At 48.5% G+C, this 26,513-nt stretch overlaps 1 protein-coding gene across 1 annotated transcript in view; it reads right to left on the bottom strand.

Annotated features, from left to right (window-relative positions):
• Positions 1 to 274: 274 nt before the first annotated feature.
• Positions 275 to 26,513, bottom strand: part of tmtopsb (teleost multiple tissue opsin b) — a 29,327-nt gene continuing 3,088 nt past the window's right edge. The window contains exons 2-4 of the mRNA XM_086150816.1: positions 21,235 to 21,563; positions 6,419 to 6,652; positions 275 to 592 (exon numbers count right to left, since the gene is read on the bottom strand). Of these exons, the coding sequence (XP_086006942.1) occupies positions 296 to 592; positions 6,419 to 6,652; positions 21,235 to 21,563 (860 nt within the window). The 3' untranslated portion in view covers positions 275 to 295. The remainder of the gene's footprint in view (positions 593 to 6,418; positions 6,653 to 21,234; positions 21,564 to 26,513) is intronic.

Below are 26,513 nucleotides of genomic sequence, written 5' to 3'. Positions count from 1 at the left end.
ACATGCGACTTTTGTGCTCTTCGACGTCCAGCGCGATGACATTGCAGCCTTACTCCCTCTGTCCATCCCCTGTTTCGGATAGAAAACACTTTTGGTGAGCAAGGTGAGACCGAAATTAGTCTCCGTTTGCTGACTTCACGGACCACTTGTGACCCGTTGTGGGAAAATCACCGCCCAGCTGTCTACTTAAGACTCCCGGCGCGCTTTTCTTATATCAAGAGGATTTGCCTCCTAATTGGAAGCTGCGCCACTGCTTGTGGCTCCGACTGTTTCCTGCTAATTTCCAGAAAAGGTCTTATTCCCTGTAGTAAGCCACCAGAGTTAATTTGGGTTTAGCGATATTAGCTGAAGGGCTCCGGGAGGCTACGGAGGCCGGCCTCTGCGGAGACCGGGTCACGTGATTGGCTCCCTGCGAGGATCCGTGGATGGAGTCGGGGGTGGGCATGGCAGAGGAGGGGGCGGCAGCAGACACCTGGTGTTCTTGCTCTTGGCGGGCGATGCGGAGAGTCTTGGTCCCCCTGGAGAACGTCCTTAACGTCGAGCCTCGCTCTGGGATGGAGCAGTTCAGTAACGCTCTGAAACACCTGTAGAACTGCACAGACACGACACGCGGTTTTAGTACGATATTAGCTCTTTCTTCATGCGAGCGGTAGTTCGTTTGGCATTCCGAGCTGCCTTTTTGCAGAGCTCGAGAAGAAGCGAACGATGAGGAGTTTGATGCAGAAGGTTGAGCAGATGTTCATCATCGGCTATCCTTCTTCGCCGGGGTGGAGCAGGCAGCGTGCTCCCCTGGATAAACGTAGTGTACTTAGTATACTCTCCGATTCCACATGTATACTTAAAGTCTACTACATTTCCCCAGGGCGCCGCGGGTAAAGCTGACACGCTGAGAAGATACACGTCATCTCACATCACATCCCAGTCGTCTCCTCCGGCGTCCGATAACGCCGTCGTTCGGCGATGCGCAGAACGCGGATCCGCGAGACACCCGACATTTCACCGTCGCCATTCATAAACCAATTAGTCTGCATGGAGGTGAGAGGAAAATCATGTACGGCTCGAAGCTGTGTTTCAGACAGAAACACGCAGAATTAATTGGCGGAATATACTTTGTTTGATGGAAAGAAGGTCTTGATGTTTGAGAGGACGAGGAGAGAAGGATGAATGAAAGTGCACAGACGGGAAGTTGACCAAGATGTCACGATAATCCCGTTTCTGTCCGAGCTGCCATGTTTACATGTGAGGGTTGAATTTTGTTCACCGCTCAAAAATACGATCTTGACTTTCCAGGGAGGTCAGAACAGCGGGGTCGCGGCCCATTTTTCGCCATGAGCCCGAAAACATACTTCTTCATCAAGCACCACCCTACTAATCGCACTTAGCCCTCAACCCCCCCCGGAAAAAAAACTTTAAAAAATTAAAGATGAAATTAATGTATGTCTGTATATGGTTCTGAGATGGTTATTTGGTTAAGAGGTCACTTCTGACTTTTGACCAATGGTACTTCGGATCTTCGGTGACTGAATTGCACTTCTTGTGAGTCGCTTTGGATAAAAGCGTCCGCTAAACGACTTTAACGTAATGTAATGTAACAACGGGCATTTCAAAATCACCCGTCTCAATACCCAGTGGCCGAGCGCCTCTGTGACGTCGCAAGCCAGGGACGCTTTGTAAACATGAATAAATGTACATAAATATACATATATGTATATATATATAATACGATTAGGTGAGAAATGATGTTGCCAAGAAGCCAAAATCCAGATTCAAACCAAGAGGAGCGTCATACTCAGAGAAGACCATCGATGAGTCCTCAAGGGTCAGTATCCTTTTTCCTTCTGACCTGAGCAGAAAAACAAATGTCCTTGCTGCCGGCGATTCCCAGCCCGCCGCACTTTGTTCACATTTGCTATAAAAGCCGTGTGTCGCGGAGGTCGTGCACAGGGCAGCCGGCGGACACTTTCACGGACCTCCCACTCCGATTTGGCCCAACACCTTAGGCGAGGTTAAAACCAGGCTGGCGTATGCCACCGTTTTCACATCGCGTTGTCTTCGTCTGGAAAAACAGGGAGTTGAATCGTCCGCTCAGGTCACGGCGTCAATTCGGCGTTTGAAAAACGTAAGAACCGCACGACCCGTCTCCTGCGGCTTCCTACGTACGGCAACCATTTGGAAATCGTTGCTCGACGGCGGCTCGTGTCCGGGGTGTGAATCTGGGCAGCGCTTGAAGTCTTCAACTCGCCTCAACACACTGCTGTTGTAGTTATGGGCTGGGAGGAACTGAAGACTGAAAGCGCCACGCAGTGCGGCGTACGCTGCGTCCGTCCACGCCGGCACATTAGCCGTCAGGCGGTCGGCGAAACTTTGCGGCGACGCTACCAGACGCAGCTCTGCTGTCAAGCGGTCGATGAAAAGGTAAATGCCTGTTAGGAAAAAATTGTAAGAGACAGACGGCGGTGAAAGCAGATAAAAAAAAAGGCAGCGACAGATAAAAGGGAGTGTGAGAAGACGGAAAGGTCACCACGGCGGTGTGTCCTCTCCTGATAGTAACATCACATGCTAATCAAATCCACTGCAACACGACCACAGATTAAAAACCTTCTCCGTTACGTCTCTTTCCGCCTCCCCGCTTTCACCTTCGCATCCCTCGCTCCGTTCTTTCATGGTCTCCCTTCGCCTCGTTCCCTCCATCCGTCCCCTTCTACCGCTTAGTTTATTTTCCTTTTCCTTCCAAAAAGCTCACTCTTGACATCAGTCTCCGATGTAGTTTTCCCACAGAGGAAAATTTTGTTCTTCAAACAGCCGTCCTCTTCCCCTCCTCCCAATTTCTGTCAATTTCATCATTTAATGCATCGAGCGGAAAATTCTACCGCCCGTTTTATGAGGTCTGACGGGCGGCGTAATTGAATGATGGGATGTTAACGGAACAATCTTGAAGAGTTTTATTTCAATAAATGTCATTTAGGTCCCTAATGATGACAGTTTCTTTATTCCAGACACGTGGGTCCATAGAAAAGCACATAATACATACACAGACATGATGTCAGCCCAGCAACAGGCTTAGATGCATCTATTTCATCTGTTTCCCAAAGAAAGCACAATGAGCTGAAGGGCACCTGCACAGAGCAGCATCTAGATTCTTTCTGAAGAGCTCCGTTGACGTAAATCTGCTCTTGACGGCGCATTGAAAACGACAAACTGTACAACTGCCTTTCCCCGAGAGGTGGTCACGACCCTCAACGCCACATCGAAGAAAACCTCCGCCTTCTTCTTTTAACTGCAGTTGCTTTGTGAGTTGGAGGTGCGGACTGAGCACGTCTTATAATATGGGCCAAGGGTCAAACGGACTCCGCCTATATAGCTCTTCCATCACCTTTTCATCGGAGCTGCCGTGCAAGACGCCGAGCAGACCATCGCCGTCATGACCGAGGACACTTCGCGGTGCCGACAGGAGGGCAGGGAGTGGGAGTGCCGACCTTACGACCGGCGGTATGCACGCTCTCGCCAACTTTCTTTTAGAGCCAAAAGGCAGATCGTACTTAAACCCGTACCTTAACCTCCGAAGAACTGCCGTCCAGACGTGCGCGGACGGCACATTTTGAGATGACTTCATCTCCGGTGGAAAACTGGTCTGAGGGTCCCTCAATCAATGTAAACTGGGTCATTTTCTCAGAAACTGAGCTTAGTTTACTCTACTGCTCAAGTCCCAAAGGTCCAAAAAGCAAAGGGAAATTAAAAATGCAAACCAACTAAGAGCCTGGGGTCTGAGGAGGTCAAGCCTGCCATGATTAGCCGCCGTCCGCCAACACTGTAACGAGACGAGTAACACCCAACGACCAAACCGACAACAGGATCGATAAGGTCATTCGGGGGAATTATTAATATCCCCTGATTGATTTAGCTTTATGTTCAAATCCACTGAGAGATGACTTTTAAATGTCTTGCTAAGTTTCCAGCTCGCCTTGCTAAAGCGTCTTTTTCCTGTTTTTTCTTATAAGTGGATGTGAATGCACCAGAAGCAGGTTTCCCAGAGAGTTCTTCATGAAGATACGGCTTCTTCTCAAGAGTAATTATAATTATACTCCGCTGTATACAAAGGTTTTTTTTTTTCTTTCAAGACCACAGTGTATCGTGTCTGTGTTTCCAGATCAACTTTTGTCTTATGCAAATCGGACCGAAAGAACAGTGAGGAGACTTGCTCGGCCCCGGTCTCGATCTCGCATTGGTCTCGTCCATACGGCATCTTTCCCCTCAAACTGCTGGTTTTATCTTCATCTCAAAAAGTCTGGTCGGAATCATGACCCGCCCTCCGCTCGGACAGCCTTGACTACATAATTCATCCGAGCTTCTCTTTTCGGTCCAGCGCTGAACGAACCATTTTTATTGCTGCCTCAACAGACCGACACCGGGACAGTGAAAGCGCAGATCGCAGATGTAACTCATAAGCCCTTTTTCAAAGAGTTGAGGAGTTCAAGGTGAAGGTGGGAGAGCATTAGGGATCAACGCTGAGCCCGTTCTTGTTGGTAGTGGTGATGGACAGGCTGACAGATGAGGTTTGACAGGAATCTCCATGGACTACGATATTTGCAAGAGGACATTGTGATGTGCAGTTAGAGCGAGTGGAGAGTAGTCTACAGAGGTAAAGGTATGTCCTGGAAAGGAGAAGGACGAAGGTTAGCAAGAGCAGGACAGAATATCTGCCTGTGAATGAGAGACCTGAAGCAGAATGGTGAGTCTACAGGGAGCGGAGATGATGAAGGTGGAGTGTTTGGAGTACCGCGGGTCAACGGTCCATTCATTTCCTGTCATTTATCCATTTATTTTGTAAGTATTGCAGGGTGCGATCGCACACGCGTCCCCTCCATCAACTAATTCACACACACGGAGTGAATCCTATCGCTGTGAATCAATTGGCAATAGCTTGAGCTTGTAGACTAGGAATCAAACTTGGTGAAATCCATTTTGTTTTCTGATATAAGTTACTTTGATATTTGCTTCCGCACGTAGCGCTCAACCTGCTTGAACCTACATGTCCTCAAGTTTGCAGTGAACGCCTTCAAGGGGCTGCAGCGGAGAGAAGCCTCTCAGGGGGCAGAACTGGTATGCCCACCTGGATGCCATGTTTCCATGACGTGACTCGGAATCACGAAAAACAAAGTGACTCGGAAGTCAATTGTGACTCGACGTGACAACGACGGCCTCCGAGGTTATCTGTGCTCTCTGTAGGAGAATTTTTGGTGTGAATGCGTAAACGAGAGGCAGCGGGGAATGAACGGATGGTCCACTCGCAGCTACATGAAGCCCCCCCCTGAGAATTTCACATCTCTTTAATTACTGGCCTCTTCGTCTGATCCTTTGCCTTAATAAGTGTGAGCAGATAATTAGACCAGATTTGTTGTTCGACCCACGTTACAACTGACTCCAATAGCACAGCATTTTATTTTCTATCCTTCATTAACTATAGCCCTTATCTGGGAGAGGGTCACGGAGGTGCTGGAACTAATCCCTGCCGACACCGAGCGAGGGTTGCACTTCGAGCCGGACCAGTTGCCGGTGAATATAGATTCTCTCGTCCATTCACAACATTTATTGATCCCGATCAATCTTCTGCATGGGTTTGGATTATGGAAGGATACGGAGGAGCCTGGAGAGTACATGCGCACTCCAAGCACAAGGGTCTCAGTCAGCCACGTGAACTGAATGTCTTTTGCTGTGAGATAAGAGAGCTACAAGATGCATCACCCTTTGGGCTGCAGTCTATTTTGCTCGGTTCAGTTTATGGCTAGTTAAGGTGAGCTAAACCAGGTCCTGGTCAACCATTGTCATGCCTGTTGAATAAAACTAGATGAAAACCATTAGTTCCTGAGGTCCAGATGGAATCTTCTGGGCTTGGTTTGGGTTGAGGACCTCCAGGTGAGTTGGAGGGTACGGCTGGATCTGCACATACGCATGTGTGTGTGTGTGTGTATGTGTGTGTGTGTTGCTCTGTCGCGGGACGGATCTCAGTTGTACGCTGGTGAAAGGTCTTCTCTGCTACAGGTTAGCTTTCTTTGAACTGGGTGAAAGAGGTCTACCGATTTCAACTCACTTTCATTTCGTGGAAACATTAAGCCTCGGGGGACCAAAAAGGACTTTCTGGGATGTTTGCATCCCGGACGACACCGCTAACCATTTGTGATGCCTTCTTCCCATGACGGCCCTGATACTTCTTAGACACGATGGAGGTGCGGAACAAACAAAATCCTTCAAAAAGAATTTCAAGGATACTCGAGTGTTTTACTTGGTTTCAAATAAAATAGTCGAATGAGTACAAGTGGTAACTCACTTACTGTTGACGCGTTTTGCTCGGATGCACAAAGATCGAGCAGGAGAGTGCTGTTAAATGGGTGCAAAGACATACAGCGAGAAGATACCTCACCTGTTTGTTCATGAAGATGTAGATGAAGGGGTTGACGACAGTGGAGAACTTGGCCAGCAGCGAGGGGGTAATACTGGCCTCTGGAGTCAGAATGTCATGGGGGCCAAAGGTCGCCATCAGGGCCACCACGCCATAAGGCAACCAGCAGATTAGGTAGCATACCACCATGATGATGACCATCAGCAGGACCCGCTGCTCTCTGCGCCGCGTTACCACGGTGCTCACACTGCGGACCTGCAAGGAACATCGGTTTGATGTTTTGAGACAGGAAATACACTGAAGCAGTGACGTGCAGTCAGTAGAGGCAGGTGAGGCCGGGCCTCACCTGGCATCATGGAAAGAAAAAAAAGTAAAATGAAAAAAATAATTTGAATGGTTCTATTTATTTGGTGATTTGTACTATAAAGTTATTTTCAACCTAACTTCGCCATTTTTAGTTTTTTTTTTTTTTTCAAAATCGCTGAAACAAAAAAATCACATTTAGCGTTTAAATATGAAGAAGAGCGGCAGGCAGCGGAGACCGCTATGAATTGCGCAATACCTGCGCTGCCATGCTATGAGGCGAGACCGTATTGCTGTCTCTGTGGATGTCACTATTAAAATTTTCAAACACTTCAAGCACTAATACATGAACTAAATTTCCATACTTTAGCTGATGTGTATATTTTTTTTCATCAACAACCGTAACGTATTTCTCGTGCCGAGCGATCGTAAAGCGGCAGCGGAGGCACACTAAGTGAGGCACGCAGTGACGGTGCCTCATGGTAGGGGGCACCGGTGATCCCAGGGAGCTTTTTTACTATTTGGAATTTGCAATGGCAAGCTACTGTAAACACGTAGAAAGTCAGATGCAGCCATCCAGTCATTTTTTGCTCTTGCTTGTCTTTATTTCCAAAATGGAGGATTATATAGCTAAACTGAAAAAAAATTCTAAACTGGACTTTCAGTGGAAGCAGGAGATAATAAGTAAGGGAAGACCGACGCCGACGCTAACGGATTAGCTTCAGACTAGGAGACAGAAGACTTGGTCTTTTCAAACGGAGTGGTACACTCGAAAAGGCTGGCTGTGTGGATGTCCAGCAAGAGAGCGCCTATTCTGCTTTTCCTGCATTCTTTTCTCAACTTCTGACAATCAAACATGAGCGGTCGGCCACTCACATTCAAAGTCAAATCGCACTAAAAACATTCGGGATGTCCAGGATAGATTTGGCTTTGAATGAACAGCAAAGACGCAACATCAGCATCCACAATGCTAAGCTAAAGGAAAACCGCTCAGCGCCGACTTCATTTATAAGTAAAGGTAAGAGATAATAACGTTTTTTTTAATGTGCTTTTTTCTATGCTACAGTTTGTATATGTAAAGAATGCTGATATGATATTTTAAACAAAACACGGTAACTGCTGCCAATAAAATGGTGAATAAATCTGACTGATGACGTCAGTGATGACGTCATTGATGACATCAGCGCCTCACCAGCCATGAACCTCACCGCACGTCACTGTGCTGAACCATGCAGAAGAAAAGACCACCGCCAATATTAGAGACAAATCAGCCTCTTCTGATCCCCAACACCCCTCCTCTGTCCATGTCCAAAAGATTTCTTAATGCCTCCATGAAAGAATCGTATAATATTTCCCAATGAATGATTGACTTACACGGATGCAACTGTACAAGATGTATGACCCGCGGTCCGATTGTCAGGAGTAGATCCAGTCTGAGGCGAGGTTAGACCAGCATTCGCTGTCCGCGGAGGCCCTTTAATAACGGACACTCATTTAGGATCTCCACCGGGACGGACCACTGCTCAAAAAGGGAGCCAACGAGCATAAACATACCCCCTGCCTGAACTCCAATGCACTTCATTATCTTCTGGTTTCATGCTTGACCCGTTCAGCCTCGGCCACTGCTGTCAATGTTACTCTTCTCTTGTCAACAACTGACCCCATATGTAAGAAACATACTTTTTTTTCTCTAAATGATTTCTGTCCGAAGATAATCATTCAGAAGGACACAAACAGAAGTTGGTTGTCGATGGATTTTTGAACCAAACTGATCCTGATGTGCAAACTCGGAACAGAGATCCTGTCCTGCTGATGGAGAGCACTGAGTTATAAAGACCCACTGATGATTAGGAAAGATATACAAAGACCCTGATTTTGTCTGAGCAGCTTTGTTGAAGTTGATTGTTTGGGCTCAAGCAAGTAAGAGTTCCTAGTATGGAGATGGTAATAGGAGCACCCAGACACTGGATGGTAAACTGGACTGGACTGCCTGTACAAGAGAGCTCAGAGCCGAGTGTACTTCCTCAGAAGGCTGGCGTCCTTCAACATCTGCAAAGACCTGTTCTATCAGACTGTCGCAAGCACCATTTTTTATGCGGAGCTGCGCTTTGGAAGCATCATCGGAGCATCGGCACGGAGCTGGACAGCATGACTTCTTGGGGAGAGCGACAGGCCCCCTGTCAATCTTGGTCCATCCATTACCATCATTGCACAGCTTCATCTCCAGGAGGAGGAGCGGCTTCGGTGATGGGCTGTGGAGATCCTTCCTCCCCCGAAGTCATCCAGCTCTTTAACTCCACATGAGGGAGGAAACACTAACGCTGCCACTCCGTACTGTTCTGTTTGCACATATCAGTAAGATACATATGGGAAATTATGTACTTACACTATACAATACACACCATGTAGCTTACACCAGCTGTCCCCAACCCCCAGGCCACAAAGAAAGAATAAATCATTTACATTATTTGCGCTGAACAATGTTTTATTTTGAAAAACGACCGAATTCTCCGGACCGAATCCGTCTATGACTCATTCTGACGCAAGTCAAGATGCTTGTCTCGGTCACTTGATACATTAGCACTACTATTAAACCCACAAGCTAGCAAAATGAATAACCAACAGACATCTTTGGAAAGTTGCTATGCAAAGAGGAAAAGGCCCAGTGACAGAAGACAGAAAAAGATCTGACGACCCAGAAGAAAAAGAAAGCTGCGTTTAACAGACAGACCCAGGAGACCTACCTAAAATATGGATTTATGGCAACGGGTGATTCCCATGCACCAAGTGACTGGCTCTCCAATAAGCCAATGAAGCTTCGAAACTGCTTTGCCACTTGCAGACCAAGAATCTTTATCAACAAAACAAGCCTTTGGAGTATTTTGAAAGAAAAAAAGCAGGGAAACGTATATATTAATATTAATGTTAATATGTATTTATCCCCAAGGGGAAATACTCCCAGCCTCAGAAGTTTCCAAAACCATGAGGTTAAAGACAAAAACAAAGTGAAGAAGGCAGGCGATAAATACTAGTAAAAGTACTCGTAAAACAGAACTCACTCTGCTGATGATGTGCGGACAGCCTGGCTGTTTGTCCTAGGATTCTCAGACTGTCAAGACAACCAGAGAAGATTACCAGAGATTTTTGCAGCAGCATTGTCAAAGGAGAGTGACGTAAATTGGGGCGACGAGGGAGGGTAAGTAAGTGCGCCGTGATGGATCGATGGATCATCTGTCAGGGACGAGTCCCAACTTTTCCCACACAACTCCCCTTCTTATGTCCCTACACTGGCTCTTGGTAGCCACCGCATCAAGTTCAAGTCCCTGGTGCTCGCCTACCGGGCGGTGAATGGGACAGCCCCTTCTGATCTCCAGGTTATGGTTGAGCTACATGTCCCTACCCGTCCCCTCCGATCTGCCACCTCTGGCTACCCGGTTGCCGATCGAGACAGTCTCGGCTCTTCTCGATCTCGGCTCCTCAGCTCCCGAAAAAGGTCAGAACAGCGGGGTCGCTGCCCATCTTTTGCCGTGAGCTGAAAACATACCTCTTCACCAAGCACTAACCTACTGCTCGCACTTAGCCTCCAACCCCCTCCCCCCCCAAAAAATGAACGATGACTTGAATGTATGTATGTATATTGTTCTGGCTATCGGTTGAGTGGTCACTTCTGACTTCCAAACAACGGTACTTCGGATCTTCAGTGACTGAATTGCACTTCTTGTAAGTTGCTTTGGATAAAAGCATCTGCCAAATGACTGTAATGTAATGTGCCTGTTGACTCCCTGCTGTGCTTTGCGGTATCAGTTGTACGGCCTGTAAAACAACTTTGGCTGACGTCTTGAGGAACTGAAAAAACTTGAGAAAGGGCATTGAATGTTGAACTGTCAACATAAGAGAGACATCCAGACATGTTATTGAGGGGTGCAGGAGGTACAGCTGCTCTGGAGGAAGTTCATCGCGGTCAAAGTTCTCGGACGGCTGAACCGATGAAGCTGTAGGTCGGCTTTAGGTCCACAAGCCTGGCACTTTTTTAGCTCTGATTTGTACACATCTTTACCCTGCTTTGACGTTTCTTCATGCCGTTACCCGTCCTCTTCTCCGTGCTCATGGCAGGGGCCACCGAAGGTCTTCATAGAGTATTTCAAGCCTCGGCTTTCCGCCTCTGGGCCATTTCGGTGGAAGCGGCTAGGATGTTGAAAGATGGGACATGATGTGACAGCGTCCAAAAAGGATCCTCGCCTTGTCACTTCATCAAGGGCGGCGTGGCAAACGTCCGTCTCACACACCGGAAGAAGAGGTACAGTTCTGATATGGGCCAGAATCAGAGGAACCTGGAGTAGGTTTGGATAAAGGATCTGTTTTTGGAGCCTTATGTCAGACACTGACATTAAATGAGAAAAATAAATCACATCTCAATATGGACAATGCGCTCCTTTGCCATTTGGTCGGTTTGGTCTTTGTCTTAACCTATATTTAGAATTTAAAAAATTGTTATAATAATAGAATGTGTGCAACGTAAGGCAGTAGATATTTCTTTGCATGTATGTGTGTGTGTCATTAAACACATTTTCTATTCTCTTAGTACACAATAAAATGCACTCAAAGCCAATGTATGAAGACATAAATACATTTAAATGTAAATAAATGGTCAGTAGGGACACACTACCCCCAAACTGAGATGTTTGACAGGAGGAACCCGCATCTCCATGCAGACCAGACGTCATCTACAGACGCTTTGCTCTCCATCGCGTCCTCTTTGTACCTCAACCGGTGGAGGCAGAAGGCCGACTACATTCTGTGTCGCTCCTGGGGAAACGTCGTATTTCTCCGATCGGAGGGACGCCGACCAACCAGGATGACGATCATTTCATCTCCCTCCTTTTGGAGCTTCTACGGAGCCAAACTTACCGAAGATCTTCATGCAGCGTTAGTCACCAACATCTCCAGATTACGGCGAAGCTCATCAAGACGTCAAGCTGTTCATTAACGTATCGGGTCGATTCTTCTCTTTTTTCCGATTCTGGAAACGCGCTTGATCGAAAACGTGCTAGATGCGCCTACGAAGCCTCGGCAAACGCTAGAATAATTCACAACAAAGAGACACTTATCTGCTCGCCTCAGGGACTCGGCGGCAGCCCAGGGAAAACAGGGATTTACAAAATAATGCAATCAGTGACGGGTTTGCCGTCCTCGGCGGATGGCAGCAACAGATCTTTCTTTATTGATTTCATGTAGGGGTTAATTAGAGGCCAGGAGGTGAGACTGAACCTGCCTCCTGAGAACATCTAATGAACCAGAAGGCATGAAAAGGCGGAGAAGATGGAGGTGAGAGCAACTATTGTGTCTGGTTTGGAGACACCGAGGAGAAGACAGGAGGCAGGGATGAAGGTGTGGAGGATCGGGAAGGACTCCATCAGAGGGTGAGCACATGGTAGATGTTCTGGAGATGAAGTCACACTGAGATGGTTTGGACGTGAACAGAGGAGGGATGGTGGAGGTTTGGAGGAAGACCGGAGAGGAGGTTTACGGATGAAGGGAAGGAGGACAAGAAGTTAGATGGTGTGAGAGAGGAGAGGGTTGGATGGCGTTAGATGATTGGCTGTGCAGACTCTTGAAAGGAGCGTCCCAAAAGGAAAGAAGAAGAGGAAGAAGAAGTCAAGGTGCCAAACATCTATGATGAGGTGAAGCTATCAGAGGTCTGCATTCGTAGTCAAGTGAAAGGTCTCACCGGCTCCCGGTGGCCGCCCGCATCAAGTTCTTGTCACATGTCCCTACCCGTCCCCTTCGATCTGCCACCTCTGGGCGACCGTCCACCCCGTCGCCCAGAGCCCCCGGCTGCCGGTCGAACCGGTCTCGGCTCTTCCCGGTCTCGGCTCCTCAGTGGTGGAACAAACTCCCAAAAAAAGTCAGAACAGCGGGGTCGCTGCGAGTCGCCGTGAGTTGAAAACATACCTCTTCACCAAGCACTACCCTACTAATCGCAGTTAGCCCCCAACCCTCCCTACCGCAAAAAGAAAAAAAAAACAATGAAATGAACGTATGTATGTATATGGTTCTGAGATGGCTATTTGGTTGAGTGGTCACTTCTGACTTCCGACTACTGGTACATCGGATCTTCGCTGACTGAATTGCACTTTTTGTAAGTCGCTTCCAGTGATGGAACAAACATCCGAAAAAGATCAGAACGGCAGGGTCGCTGCTCATCTTTTGGCGTGAGCTGAAAACATACCTCTTCACAAAGCACTATCCCACTAATCAAATGTAGCCCCCAGACCCCGACTCCACCGAAAAAAAAAAGGATGAAATGAATGTATGTATGTATATGGTTCTGAGATGGCTATTTGGTTGAGTGGTCACTTCCGACCTCCGAATACCGATACTTCGGATGTTCGGTGACTGAATTGCACTTCTTGTCAGTCGTTTCGGATAAGAGCCAGAGGTTGGTGTCGCCATGGACCCTCAATAAACGGCCCCTGTCTCATCCAACGTATCTAACAATATCTGAGCAGAGTGAACCGAGAGGACCAGGAGGACCAGGAGGACCAGGAGGACCAGGAGGACCAGGAGGACCAGGAGGACCAGGAGGACCAGGAGGACCAGGAGGACCAGGAGGACCAGGAGGACCAGGACCTGTCCTTTCCAGGCTGAGCGGAGACGTTCTTGTTAATGCTGCCTTGAATCAAATGGTGTTTTGTTGAACTATAATGTGCACACACATGCAGTGTAACAGCCTCTCTGTTGATTTTGATTTCCTTGAAAGATTGATGGCCTTCATCCATTCATGCACACACTCTCACCTGCAGGCCTGGACCAGACCATCTGGAGCAACTAGTGGGAGGGCCGTCTGAGGACTCTGTGTGTGTTTCTTGTTCAAATATAAGGATTTAAAACCACGTCGTCCCTACACCCCCACAACACCCAAGATAAAACTGGGAAACTGGGTCATGGCCTGTTTTGGTGTGTGTGTGTGCTGCTTAGTTTGTCTGAAAAACACTTAAGAGGAAAGACTTAAAGCTGTTTAATAAAAACCTTATTTTTTAATTTAAAAGCGGCCTCTGGAGAAGCTTACCTCCAAACCCAGGAGATGATTATGCCAGAGGGGTTGAAGCTCCCAGCCCCTTTTAAGGCGCTGGACCTGCTGAATATCAGCAGCAATGCTTTGCAAAGCCATCCATCAAGGTGCGGCAGAAACGCAAGAACAAGGGAAAAGTCTCTTCACCTCTAGAAGGTTGTGTTAGAGCAGCGGTCAGGAACCTATGGCTCGCGAGCCATATATGGCTCTTGCGGTGACGGCACATGGCTCCCGGACAGTTTGAGTTGAAAAAAAAAAATCAGTTTGGAACTGAATTTAAAATAGGTGTGATATTTTTTCATAATACTGTCATTTTAAAGCAGGGGTGCGCAAACTTTTTGGCCGGGGCCGGGTCAGCACAAGATACGATATATGTAAAAAAAATACATTTGTTAACGGGACATATCAGACTCATCTGGCATTTGTCTGAACATTGTCTGTAGGGGTGGAAATCAGAGCCATCTCAAGGCAGATTTTTTTTTCGATACTTAAAAATGCCCCACGATTCGATTCGATACGATTTTTTTTTACCACAATACGATTTTTTAATACGATTTTTTTTTAACTATTTCAAATTTTGAATAAATCAACGGAAGCTGTAATATCATATAACGTCATATATATTCAATTAACTTCAATTCGACATTCTTTACATATCGCCACATCCTTTACCAATTCTTTCCCGTTTTTGCGGAAGCCGAAATACTTCCACACAAACGATTTTAAACCTACAGGAGTGTGTAAGTCCGCGTGTAAGTCAGCCATATCAATGTCCGCCTCCCGAATGTTTAAACGCGAGTGCTATGTCAAAGAGGGTGTGTCCGCTGAAAGACTGCGCTGAAAGAGGGGAAGGGAAGTGAAGTAGGTGGAGACAAAGTAGGTTACCGTCACCCGCAGCACGGAGTGAGAATTACGCCTCAGAGCAGACTAAAAATAGACAGGTAAAATGCATACATGGATCGATACTCTTGCGGACGTGTCGATGCATCGGATCGTCAGCTGTCGGATCGATATATCGATACGTTGGGTTTTTTTTACGCCGCTAATTGTCTGACATAAATAAAAGCTGCTTGGTTTTGAAGGCTCTGATGTTTGCTCGCATTTCATGGACAAACCGGTTCCTCCCTCGTAGCTTCGCGTCCAGCTCATTCATGTACGTCAGGATGTCCACAGTAAAGGCTAACTCACAAAGACTATCTGGGTCATTCAGCTCAGGAAAATTCTAAAGTGTTCTCAAGTAGCTCCAAAAATGAAATACTGTCCTGTTTGAGCTCCCACATTCATCCCATCATTCAGTTGTTCACATCAAGTATGAATTATGCACCGATCTTTGGCGGGCCGGATTAGCAAGACTAAGGGGCCGGATGTGGCCCGCAGGCCGTAGTTTGCCCACCCCTGTTTTAAAGTAAACAGAATTAGTTTTGAAGATAAATTTCACGGGTCACCCGTCGGTCGGGTCGGGAACCAATGGTTTCTGAGCATTCCCGGGGTCATTGGAAAGGTCAAGAAATTAATTTTGTGAGATAGCCGACTAGTTTATCCAATTCAACCCTTGTGACGAAAAAGATGGCAAAAAGAAAAGAAGACGATGATTACCGCGTATTCCAGGCGCCGTGGACAGAGGGATTTGCATTTTGATCTGCGGTATGACTAATATGCAATGATTAAATTGCGTTGATGAAACGATCAAATATAAAGCGGCACTTCGAACAAATCCATGCAGCACCAGAGGTCGTATTAAAAGTAAGACATTTTCAATTTATCATACGTTAAAAATCACTATATGGCTCTCGATGAAATATATTTAGAAAGATTTGGCTCTTATGGCTCTCCCAGTCAAAAAGGTTCCTAACCCCTGGTAGAAGGTTGTGTTAGAGCTTGCAAGTTGAAGCTCCTGGAGACACTTGTATATTACATGTTGTCCAGGACTCAGCATGTACAGGACACCTGTCACATCTTCTTCTCTTGATCTTTGTTGTCAGCGGGACCGTCCCGGTGAATTTATAACATCTGAGGGAAAACACAGCATTCGACGAGGGACATGGTAGCGGTGTGCAGGTGGGCGGGGAGGAAAACCCACAGAGGCAAAGGCACATGAACCAGCAAATGGTCTGGTAAATTAAATTCTTGCGCAAACGGCAGCGATGCCCGACGCTCAGAAGAACAAACGGAGGCAGGAGACACGTTCGGTCGCCGCCGCCGGAGCGTACGGTGCCGACGCCGGAGAAGCAGGAGGAAGACTCCACGGAGCGGTGGCCACGGCAAGCAGCCATGCATGGAGACGGCGGAACCCTTGGCATCCCATCATACGTGTGCACGCCACACCTCCATGCATACATTGCACCTCCACACAACACTTCTTCACCTAAAGCAGAGGTCGGGAACCTTTAACACCCAAAGAGCCTTTTGGACGCGGTTTAAAATAAAAATACCGCTGTATATATTGCTTTCTCTTACCTTAACACTTTGTGTAAACAACTATAGTGTGTTGCTTATGAAATCCACAAAAATTAAATTTTATTTATGTGATGAACACATTTTGAACATTTTGAATTCTTGAAAAAATAATAACAGGTAGCCCATCCTTGAGGGTAGTCAAAGCACCTAGGTGTAACCCCGAAGAATGAAAAGAGAGTTGTTTCTTTTTTTTCTTTTTTAATTCTTTCTTTTTATTTATTTATTTTTTTTTTAATAATAACAAAAAAAACAAAACCCTGAGTTGAATGTCTCTTTCAAATGAATGAAAAAGCTGAACTTTAATTATCCATAAAGGATCCACTCTTGTCAGAGGTAAATGCCCAGGCATCATTAAATGTTCTATTTTCTTCAGATATTTTTCTTTTCTTACATTTCTCCATATTTTGCTTACCTGGGGTTGAACGTCTCGACAAATTGACGGCGTTTTGGCGGGAATACCGGCGTCCGCCAGTGTGGCGTTTATTTTGAGCGTCGAAAAATAATAGATATATCTTTATTTTAATATTTCAAGATCACAATAATCTTCCAATTTAGAGCTAAAATTTAAAATGGGAACTAACACAAATAAAATACACTTTAATCAAATACTTATAATTTATTTTCCCAAGCCACTGTGAGCCGCGGTGTAAGGATGGAAGAGCCGCGGGTTGCCGACCCCTGACCTAAACACTCGCCGTTAAAAGGATGTCAAATCCGGGTTAAATCTACAACCATATCATTTATATGCAGCTGCATTGACGACGCTAACATGTGTTGTTCAAACCAAAGACGCAGCCGTGTCTCCGCTCGCTCTCAAACCTCAAACCCACAAAGCCAAATTAGTTTCGGGTTTTGTCCCCAGGTGATGAGCTGACAGTTGCTCAGAAGGCCTGCAGGCTTGGGTGTTAATGAATCGCCGCGGCAAACGGCGTCCGTCTGTCTGTAAACCTGTCACCGACACCAACCCCGCCGCCCTCGCGCCCGTGTTTTCAAGCCGTCTTTTGGAAAAGCTCCCTCGTTTTCCGGCTCACGATCAGCTCCTCTCGTGTCACAACCCGAGACCCGGCCCCGGGATGCAAGGTTTACAGAGCGATTCGTTCAGAATACATCTACCCAAGAGGCCGAAAACCATTTGTTTATGTTTTTTTTTTATTGTAGAAGTGATGCTACGGGGGTCATCAATGATGATAGGTCAGCTGAGAAAGATAGTTTTGGTCTTTGGAACTGGCTCTGTCACAGTGCTTGGAGACTCAACAAGATGAACGGTGAGAAAAGTACGAGGAAGAACCACACAACTGCACAAACTCCACGTTGCCAAGCGAGTAGACCGTTTAGCATCGGTGAGAAATTTGGTTTCTCGGTGGCAGCGGGTCAACATGGTGCTTCAGGAAAAGATGCTGTCCGATCCTGGCGTCCATGTTGGGACGGCAGAGGAAGCAGGACAAACTTCTCGCCGCTAATCGTTAAAATGTGAGGCTCCCATGCAGCCCACTTGCTGCCGTGATTTAAGGGAAGCCACTGGACTACTGCAACTCCCTCCTTGCCGGTGCCCCAGCGGTGACCATCAGACCTCAGGATCTTATTCAGAAAGGGGAGCCCGCCTGGTGTTCAACCATCCCAAATTCTCCGACACAACTCCCCTTCTTATGTCCCTACACTGGCTCCAGGTATCAAATTCAAGACCCTGGTGCTAGTCTACCGGGCAGTGAATGGCACAGCCCCGTCTTATCTCCAGGATACGGTAAAGCCACATCTCCCTTCCCGTCCCCTCCGATCTGCCACCTCTGGGCGACCGTCCACCCCGTCACCCAGAGCCCCCGGCTGCCTGTCTCGGCTCTTCCCGGTCTCGGCTCCTCAGCGGTGGAACGAACTCCCGAAAAAGGTCAGAACAGCGGGGTCGCTGCCCTTCTTTCGCCGTGAGTTGAAAACATACCTCTTCACCAAGCACTACCCTACTAATCACACTTAGCCCCCATCCCCCTCTCCCGAAAAAAGAAAAAAAAAACAATGAAATGAATGTATGTGTGTATATGGTTCTGAGATGGCTGAGCGGTCACTTCTGACTTCCGACTACTGGTACATCGGATCTTCGCTGACTGAATTGCACTTTTTGTAAGTCACTTTGGATAAAAGCGTCTACCAAATGACTGCAATTTAATGTAATGTAATGGAAGTGTAAATTTGGGATATGTTGCAGCTGAGCCGGTGCTCACACTCCGAGGGTAAAGCGTCACACATACAGCGTCGCGGCGTTGGGTCGTAGTCGGCACCGGGGCGGTGGACTTTCATCCTCCACCTCCGGTAAAAGGCAACAAAGGTGAAAAGCTTGACGCCCGTCCAGCAAAACGCTAGGAGACTTTGTCGGGCTCGGGACATCTGCTCAGACCGCTAATCCACCTTCACACACACGTACTCCGGATGTAAATCTTTGTTGAGTCAACAGAGGCTTAACACCTGAGGCTCCCTGAATGTGAAGATCGTCCAACAACGTGTCAGGGGACAGCGAGAGGCCGCAGAGACAAACTCCATCCGGTCATACAACTGAAGTTTAAACTTGCATCTACTTGAAGTGTCTGTGGAGGTTCGCGATCATCCGGGTTCATTGTCGAAATCTTACTATCTCGGTAACTGGATTCGAATTTCTTCACTTCAAGACTTCTCACCCGTCGTCCGCGAGGCTTTTTCGGTTCTGAAGGAGAATCTGCTTCAAGTGGAAGCTTTGCCTTGGCAAGTGAAGATGTGGTCACTTCTCCGCATCGCTGGGAGTCACCATCACAACACCTCAGCATGAGCAGGCGGAGGGACTTCCACGGTAACTTCTCGTAGCTCCGACAGTCGCGTTTTGTGAGTGGAATCCCTTCCAGGAGCAGGAGATGATGTGAAAAGAAGAGGGCGGACAGACGGAGGAGGAAATGTCATATGACAAGGGGGGGGGGGGGATCAGGCGCCGCTGGGAGCAGGATCCCACTCTGAACTCCTCCGCAAACACCAAATGTCATCCTAATTCAACGTTCTTTTCTCACGATGATGTCCATGACACTCCTCCGATGAACCTTCTGGAAGAGAACTTCCAGTCTGCGGGTCCTCGTGGATTTGCATTTCCCAATGTTTCAAACACTGAGCAAAACAATCACCCAGCTTCCCCTTGGAAATCCAGGACCTTGGATGAAGACAATTGCACCATCGGATATCAATAAGTCGCGGGAGCCTCAGTCCGAACTGGAACAATGGCCGTCGTGGAAGGCCGGGGTATCTCCATGGAGACACCTCTATCTGAAAGACGACACAGGCACCTCAGCTGCCGCATCAATCAACGTGTCCGATTGTAGGGGGGAAATTACAGCGTGGATGTTCTCCAATAATGGTCGGACCCAACTACGGTCACCGGGTTCCTCCTCTGCGTCAACATCACTACTCTCGGTGAGAAGGTCACCTTTACGATGAATCAAGCGGGTGACAAGCGTGAGAGCAGATGCTGGAGGAGATCCAGTGGGTCAGAATGCTCGCTTAGTCAATCAGAAAAAGCTATTTCCTTTAGGACTGCTCTTGAAAATGTTTAAAAATATGCTTTAACCTCAAAAATATTAAGAATTTGTCCCAAACTTCAATCAGTGAGAGTTGCAATGTATTTATTTTCAGCCTCATAAGGAAATCAAATGATTCGGAATGGTGGACCGCACAGTGGTTCGACCCTCCTCCTCCTCACAAGAAGGTCCTCGGTTGGATTCCAAGTTTGTGTGGAGTCTCCAAATTTTAAACTCTCCAGGTTCCTCCCACAGTCCCAAAAGCATGCAGGAGGTTCACTGGAGACCCTCCATCGTCCAGACGGATGAATGGTTGCATGTCTCTAGATGTGGCCCTGGTCCGGGGTGAACCCGCCTCTTGTCCGATGACAGCTGGGATCGGTAGGACCACGAATGAATGAATGAATGGACGAATCAAAATAGGCTCATCTAAATCTTGCAATCGCACAGCGGCGGCGCAAACCAGAAGGCAAAGGTTCGGCATCTGTGGCTCTTTGGTTCTGCTTTGGATCGCTGGCCTCATCTATGTATGCATGTTCCTCTAAAACCGGTTGTTCCCTTGCACGTTCTGCCCGCCGGGCTGCGTATTTACGTATACGTGCATTTATTCGGAGCGGCTTCCCCTCTGCTCGGCCGTGTCCGAACCCTTCCGATCCCAAAACAATTTCTCAATGCTAATATTCAGACACGACGGGTTCAGGGGCCGATCCGCGGAGGATGCGACCGTAAATAAAGAACGAAATAACACAAGTGTCTCTGAGTGTGGAATTTCCCGACATCCCCTCGTCTGGCCTGCGTTTGTTTGTCTGCGAGAACCATCTGGGATTCCAAAGGGTGAAATATTGCTATTATAAGCCTCGCGGTTTCCCCAACAAGGGCCAGAGGTGGACAAGATGGAGGATGGAGAGGAGCAGGAAGGAGTCCACCAGAGGGACAGCATATGCGAGATGTTCTGGAGATAAAGTCCGACCGAGATGGTTCGGACATGGACAGAGGAGGGATGGTGAAGATCTGGGTGGAAGGATTCTGCCAGGCAGGAGGTCTGGAGGAAGACCAGGGGGGAGGTTCATGGATGGAGGGGAAGAGGACGGGAAAGAGGTCGGTGTGAGAGGAGATGGTTAGATGGAGGCAGATGATTGGCTGTGGAGACCACTGAAGGAGGAGAAGGATCGGTCTGGGTCACATTATTGATGATGATGACAGATTTCTGCATGTTCCAGGAAACAACATCTCCTCAAAGCACTCGATCCTCTAACATGAGAAAGACGAACGTCTCAAATACTTTTTTTTTTTTTTTTACCCGATGGGATCCAGACACATCAGAGAAATCCTACTTGGCGATATTCTTCTGAGATCAGCACCGACATCAATCAAGAGGAAAGACCTCGTCGTGATGTCGGACCTGTCTGGAGATCGCTGACATCGGCCGATCGTCAAACGAAGCGCCTTCGGAGCACGGAGGCTCCCGGCTTACAACTCACCTGTCTGATGGCGCACAGCAGCCTCCCGTAGGAGTAGACGATGACGCTGAACGGCAGAGCCAAGCAGAAGGTGAACAAGCAGATGATGTAGGAGATATTATTTGGCGTCTGGGTCCTCCAGTCCACCGAGCAGGTGGTGCCGGGACCCTCCAGACCATATCTGCTCCATCCGAGCAACGGAGGCGTGGTCCACGCCACCGAGTAGAGCCAGGAGAAGCAGATCCCGCCCACCGCCGGACGGTAGTTTCTGCCATCGGCCATGGTGGGCGCCATCATGGTGCTGTAACGCTCATAGGAGAGAACGGCCAAGGAAATCAAGGAGACGATGCCTGGAACAGGAGAACACAGGGAGATCCTTACACAAAGCTTTCAGACCAGGGGTCAGACCATGTTTTACGGGGCGGTGCAGGGTTTAGCCCCTCCGCCTGGTTGGATGCCCGCAGGGGGCCTTCGCGGGTGGAGTCTCCCCTTGTCTGTGTGGGGGTTCCTCAGGGTTGAACCCACAGGTGAACTTTTGGAGGTCTCCCTATGTGGCCCTGTGGTGGATCCAGGGTGAACCCCGCTTCTCGACCAATCACAGCCCAGATAGTCTCCACCACCCTGAGCCCAGGATACAGCAGCTTAGATAACTAACGAATGAATGAATGTCTTCAACTACAGAAGGGACTTTCTTTTAAATATCTGCCTAATGTCAAATAGTGAGATGCTAGTTTTTAATCTCGCTACAATCACGACGTCCCGGTCTTTATCTTGTTAAGGGAGACGTCGACGGCTGACATTTGTGGCGATAACAAAGAGTCGACTTCCAAACTCGGCGTCTCCGCGACAGGATTTGTCTAAAAGTTAAACTCCAGTCAGAACGTATTGTTCTGTTGCAGTTCTCAGACTCTTAAACACTCCAACAATTAATTTTTTTAAACATAAAATACAAGCGCCTTCGCAGTAAAAACAATATTCATCACAATCGCGATGAGTTCTCTAAACATCTGGGCTAAAATCAGACGCGTGCGAAATCCAGCAAATTTAAAAACAGCACATGACAGACCGACAGACGTGACCATAATTTTCCTCATGAAATAATTCGATCACAAAGAATTGGATGAACTTTTGGAAACGCAGAGACAATTTGGCTCTTAGATCAGAACCTCGGCTGTCCAAACACCTGCACCTTAGATTATTCAGACACGTAAATGAGTGAGTGAACCTGCGATCCACCGTACCTGCGACCCCGCCTCTCGGCCAATCACGGCTGAGATGGGCACCGGCCCCCCCGACCCTGATGAGCGTTGTAGAGATCGGATGGATGAAGGAACGACCGGAAAGCACACACCTCCAACATCTCGCGTCCAAACTCCAACGTAGTCCGACAGTCGAAGCACCGTGATGGAAATGAACCCGTGATCGTTCAGCCTTTCACCCGTCGTAGGAACGCCGGCGCCGAAAGGATCGTCAATAACCCGAGCTTGGAGCCGGCATGAGAGCCTCTGGCTACCTTTGGCAACGTCCTCAGGGTTACGTTGCGGGTCGTAAGCTTCTGTGTGCTAACTGGTTACCGGACCACTCAGGGTCCATTGTTGACATTTTTCTATCAGCGCCAATCAGGGCTTGCGGAGTGAAGAGCCGGTCCGGGAGCTTCTCGGCTCCCCCGCCATGACCCGCGGGAAGAAAGACCGTGATTACGGACAATCAGGACTGATGAAGGAGGCTACTGATTAGCCACCGCCGAGGCTGCCGGTGTGGACAGGTAACCATGTGAATCACTGGGTGAATGGACTGCAGGTGCAGGCGGGGGGGAGCGGGTTGGAAGGATCATCTGGCTTCTTCAGATCTGATAGTCTGGTGCTGAGTATCATGGGATAGAATACTGCGCGCAGGATGAAGGGACAAATGGTCTCTACTGATAGAGCTTCCATCACCCTGTGCTTTCACAGCGATGTGGATAGCAACGCCGAGGAGTCACCGGGTTCCTCCGTGAAGTTCCTCGCTTCTTCTCCCCAAAAAGCCCTGGTGCTGCTTTTCCAGTAATGACCAGGCAAGGGTTCAGAGTCAGACCGGCCCGATTAAACGTGAAGAGAAAAACAAAAAACAAAAAAGCAGTAAAGGAGCCGGTGAGGGCGTCCAATCATTTTGGCGGCGCCGGCAAACCCCGCGACGTAAGACGAGCGGAGAAAGTAAAACGCACAACAGGGGCATCGGACGGGAGCAGGAACTCGCGCTGGAGATGCTTTGATAATTGGTGCGCACCTGCTCACGGACAACATCCCATAATAATACACTGTGTTTGGGAAGAGGAGCCTCTGATACCCAAACCTCACGGAGATACTTCACCCAGACCGTTCACTCCAAATCCCCAATGCGGTCATTTCCGGACACAAGGTGGACTTTTCTTCTGCGTGCACTGATCTTCTCCGAACCATGCTTGCACACATTCCTCCACCTTCTTCTTCATCTCCACCCCTGTAGCCTATCCGCTCCTCTTGGGGTTCCTCTCCTCCACAAACATGTATTCCGATTTGCCGCAGCTAACCTTCATCCCTCTCCCTTCGAGGTCACACCTCCACCTCTTTTAGATGTTCCTCCACCTGCTCCCTCTGCAGATCACGGTGCCTTAAAGAATAAATAAAGTTCCAGAAAAAAAAAGTCAGTCCCTGGAGATGAGCATGAATTCTCAGCAGTAAAATAAAAAAACAAGGAGATGCTTCCATAGGAGAACAGGTGAAAAAAGCCTCTCCTGAAACTTTTTTCGAAAGTTATTCCAAAGACCTCGGAGGTTGTGAGAGCCTCAGATCCTCAGGCAGGGAATTCCATTTCTTCCTGCAAAACTTCTGAGGTCTCCTGGACTTTGGTGGCCACGATCAGACCGTCTGAGTTTTGGTGCTCAGAGTTAAGCATCTGCTGCGGTTAGACCTTTTTGCATCCTCGTGTGGACACATTGCAGACAGAAAGACCCCCCCATTCCTTCTTCATCCTAGGATCGAAGCCATGGATTTGTGCGAAGGGACTCCAGCAGCCGTCTGTCCCTCCAGCCGGCGCTTCCATCCTCCAAAACAAACATCTAATTAGAAACATCTCTGTCGATGCAATTTACCGGCACATAAAGGAGGCGCCGTGATGGCGAAGGCCTTCACGCGCCGCTCACGATCACGTTCCACGACGCTCCTCAAACCCCCAATGACCCAGACGCCTTGAACGCTCGCTCCACAAAAACCCCGCATTTCTGCCGGGCGTGTTTATTGTACGCGTTCTGCCGTACAAAACGTAAAACTAATAATCCGGAGCGCCTGCAGCTATGAAATTAGTCTTTTGTCGCCGGGCTCAAAGACTTCCTGCGACCCGGGATGAGCGGGAGACACAATTAGAAGAGCGGACTCCATGCAGCCGCTATTGTCACCGTTGCCTTGTGAGCGGTGACGTGTTGAGAGTGTGGGCGTGTCACGCAGCGCCGGCGGCAAACGCTAATTAGTTTCCATTGTGCGCATTAAATTTTATCCATTTGGAAATTGCTCGACGGGTTGCATGTCAGCCGTTTGTATGACAAGCAGAGTTTTAACCCTCTCGGGCTCAAATTAAGTAGCAGTTGCAGGAAAAATCTGATATTTGGCTGTCGCAAATCTGCAACATCTGCCTGGAGAAGGTTAATAGTCGCAGAGCCTCACAACAGGAACCATAACTCGGTTATGGCGCAACAGAAAGTGAAGAGAGTCGGCGGCAGGCGCGGTGCGGCGCGGCGGTTCGCTTCTATAACAACTTAAAACGTGGTGTGATGTGATACGATGTGATGTAACGAAGAGTTCAGGCAGCGCCGCGGAGGCAGACGGCCAAGGAGATGGAGATGTTCCCCAGACACAAACCGGGAGAGCAGAGAAAAGGGACACGGGACAAGCTACACACTCGGCCTCTGCGGGGAGCGTCTGACGCGACCGTCCTCATCCGGGGGAAAACTTCTTCCCGAATCGCCCTTTTAGGTTCTCCAGACTCTAGCTGAAGTTGCAGGGCCGGACCCTCAGGACAAAGGAGGTCGTGAGGATCTTCTAAGAAGGTTAGCACCATAACTGGTGTCAGCAACCCAACGCCACTCATCTGACTCCTTGATATTTGCAAAAAAAAATCAATCAAGTCCTGGAACAACCTGTAGAGTTCGTGTTCAAGGGAGCACCGAGCCGTTCTGTACCTGCAGAACAACAACAACAACAAGCACGCCAGCTTCTGTCGTGCAGAAAATAACGCCAGCGGCGTGAACGTTGCTCGGATGTCAGCCTGCAGCGTCACATTTTGAGACGAGAGTCAGACCGAAGAGCTTGAAATAAGAAACAACGGGCTGTGTAGAGCATCACAATCAGCGTCCCTGGCAATCCTGGTTACCCTGGTAACCCTGGTAACCCTGGCAACCCTATGCACAGCAGACTTCACCCAAAAAAATCACCGTCGGCGCCCGATCACGGAAGAGGACGACGCGAAGCTCCTGCAAATCCCCTGGATGATAATGAGGGTCCAGAAGATGGACCTCCATGGGATGAGATCATGGTGGATGTGAAGGATGGGCTCCAATGTTTGTATGAACACAGAGTATTTTGGATAAATGAAGGTTCTTCAGGATGTTTTCATGACAGCGTGTTGGGACTTTCATCCATCTCCCACCTGAAACCTGGTCATCAACATCAGATAAACTCAGAGCGTCCAGCCAAGGATCTGCAGAAGGTCTCAGCGTGGACAAGGAACACGGCCAGGCTACTTCCTGCACGTGGACGTTCACAGCTTCTGCAGCTCCTCCTGGACAAACATCAACGTTTTGGTGAAGTTACAATGGCAGGTCTTCCATCTCTGGAGGGCAGGAGGACTCCGCCGTTCCTCCGCGGCCCACCGCGAGCCGGTCGGACGGAGAAGCTCGCGATCCAATGAAAACATCTTCTGTGCGCTGAGCCCTTGATCCCACAACGCCGATGTCAGAGTCTCCTACTTATTGCTGTTCCTCCTCCCGCCGCGCTGCATATTGCAGAATTAATAACGGAAGGTCACGGACGGACCGGCCGTGCGTTATTGCGCGGCGCCGCTCATAGCAGCCGGGATTCTACCGGCGACCCGCTGACCTGCAGGGAGGAGCACGCTGCAGCCGCGGAGGAGACGAGCCCGTTTAGAAGGAGGAAAGAGACGCTGTCTGCAGAAGTGCAGACACGCAAAGCTTCTCACGAGAACTTCACGACGCCTCGTTTTCACGAAAACACCGGGAATGATTTCAGGACAGATTCTACCGTCTCCTCCGTGATGGAATGGTCAGCGGT

Source organism: Fistularia commersonii, chromosome 8, assembly GCF_037954325.1.
Source record: "Fistularia commersonii isolate RoL2024-O1a breed Wild chromosome 8, RoL_Fcom_v1.0, whole genome shotgun sequence".
Taxonomy (NCBI): Eukaryota; Metazoa; Chordata; class Actinopteri; order Syngnathiformes; family Fistulariidae; genus Fistularia; species Fistularia commersonii.
Note: the sequence above shows the minus strand (reverse complement) of the source record. Positions and strands in the feature narration are given on the sequence as shown.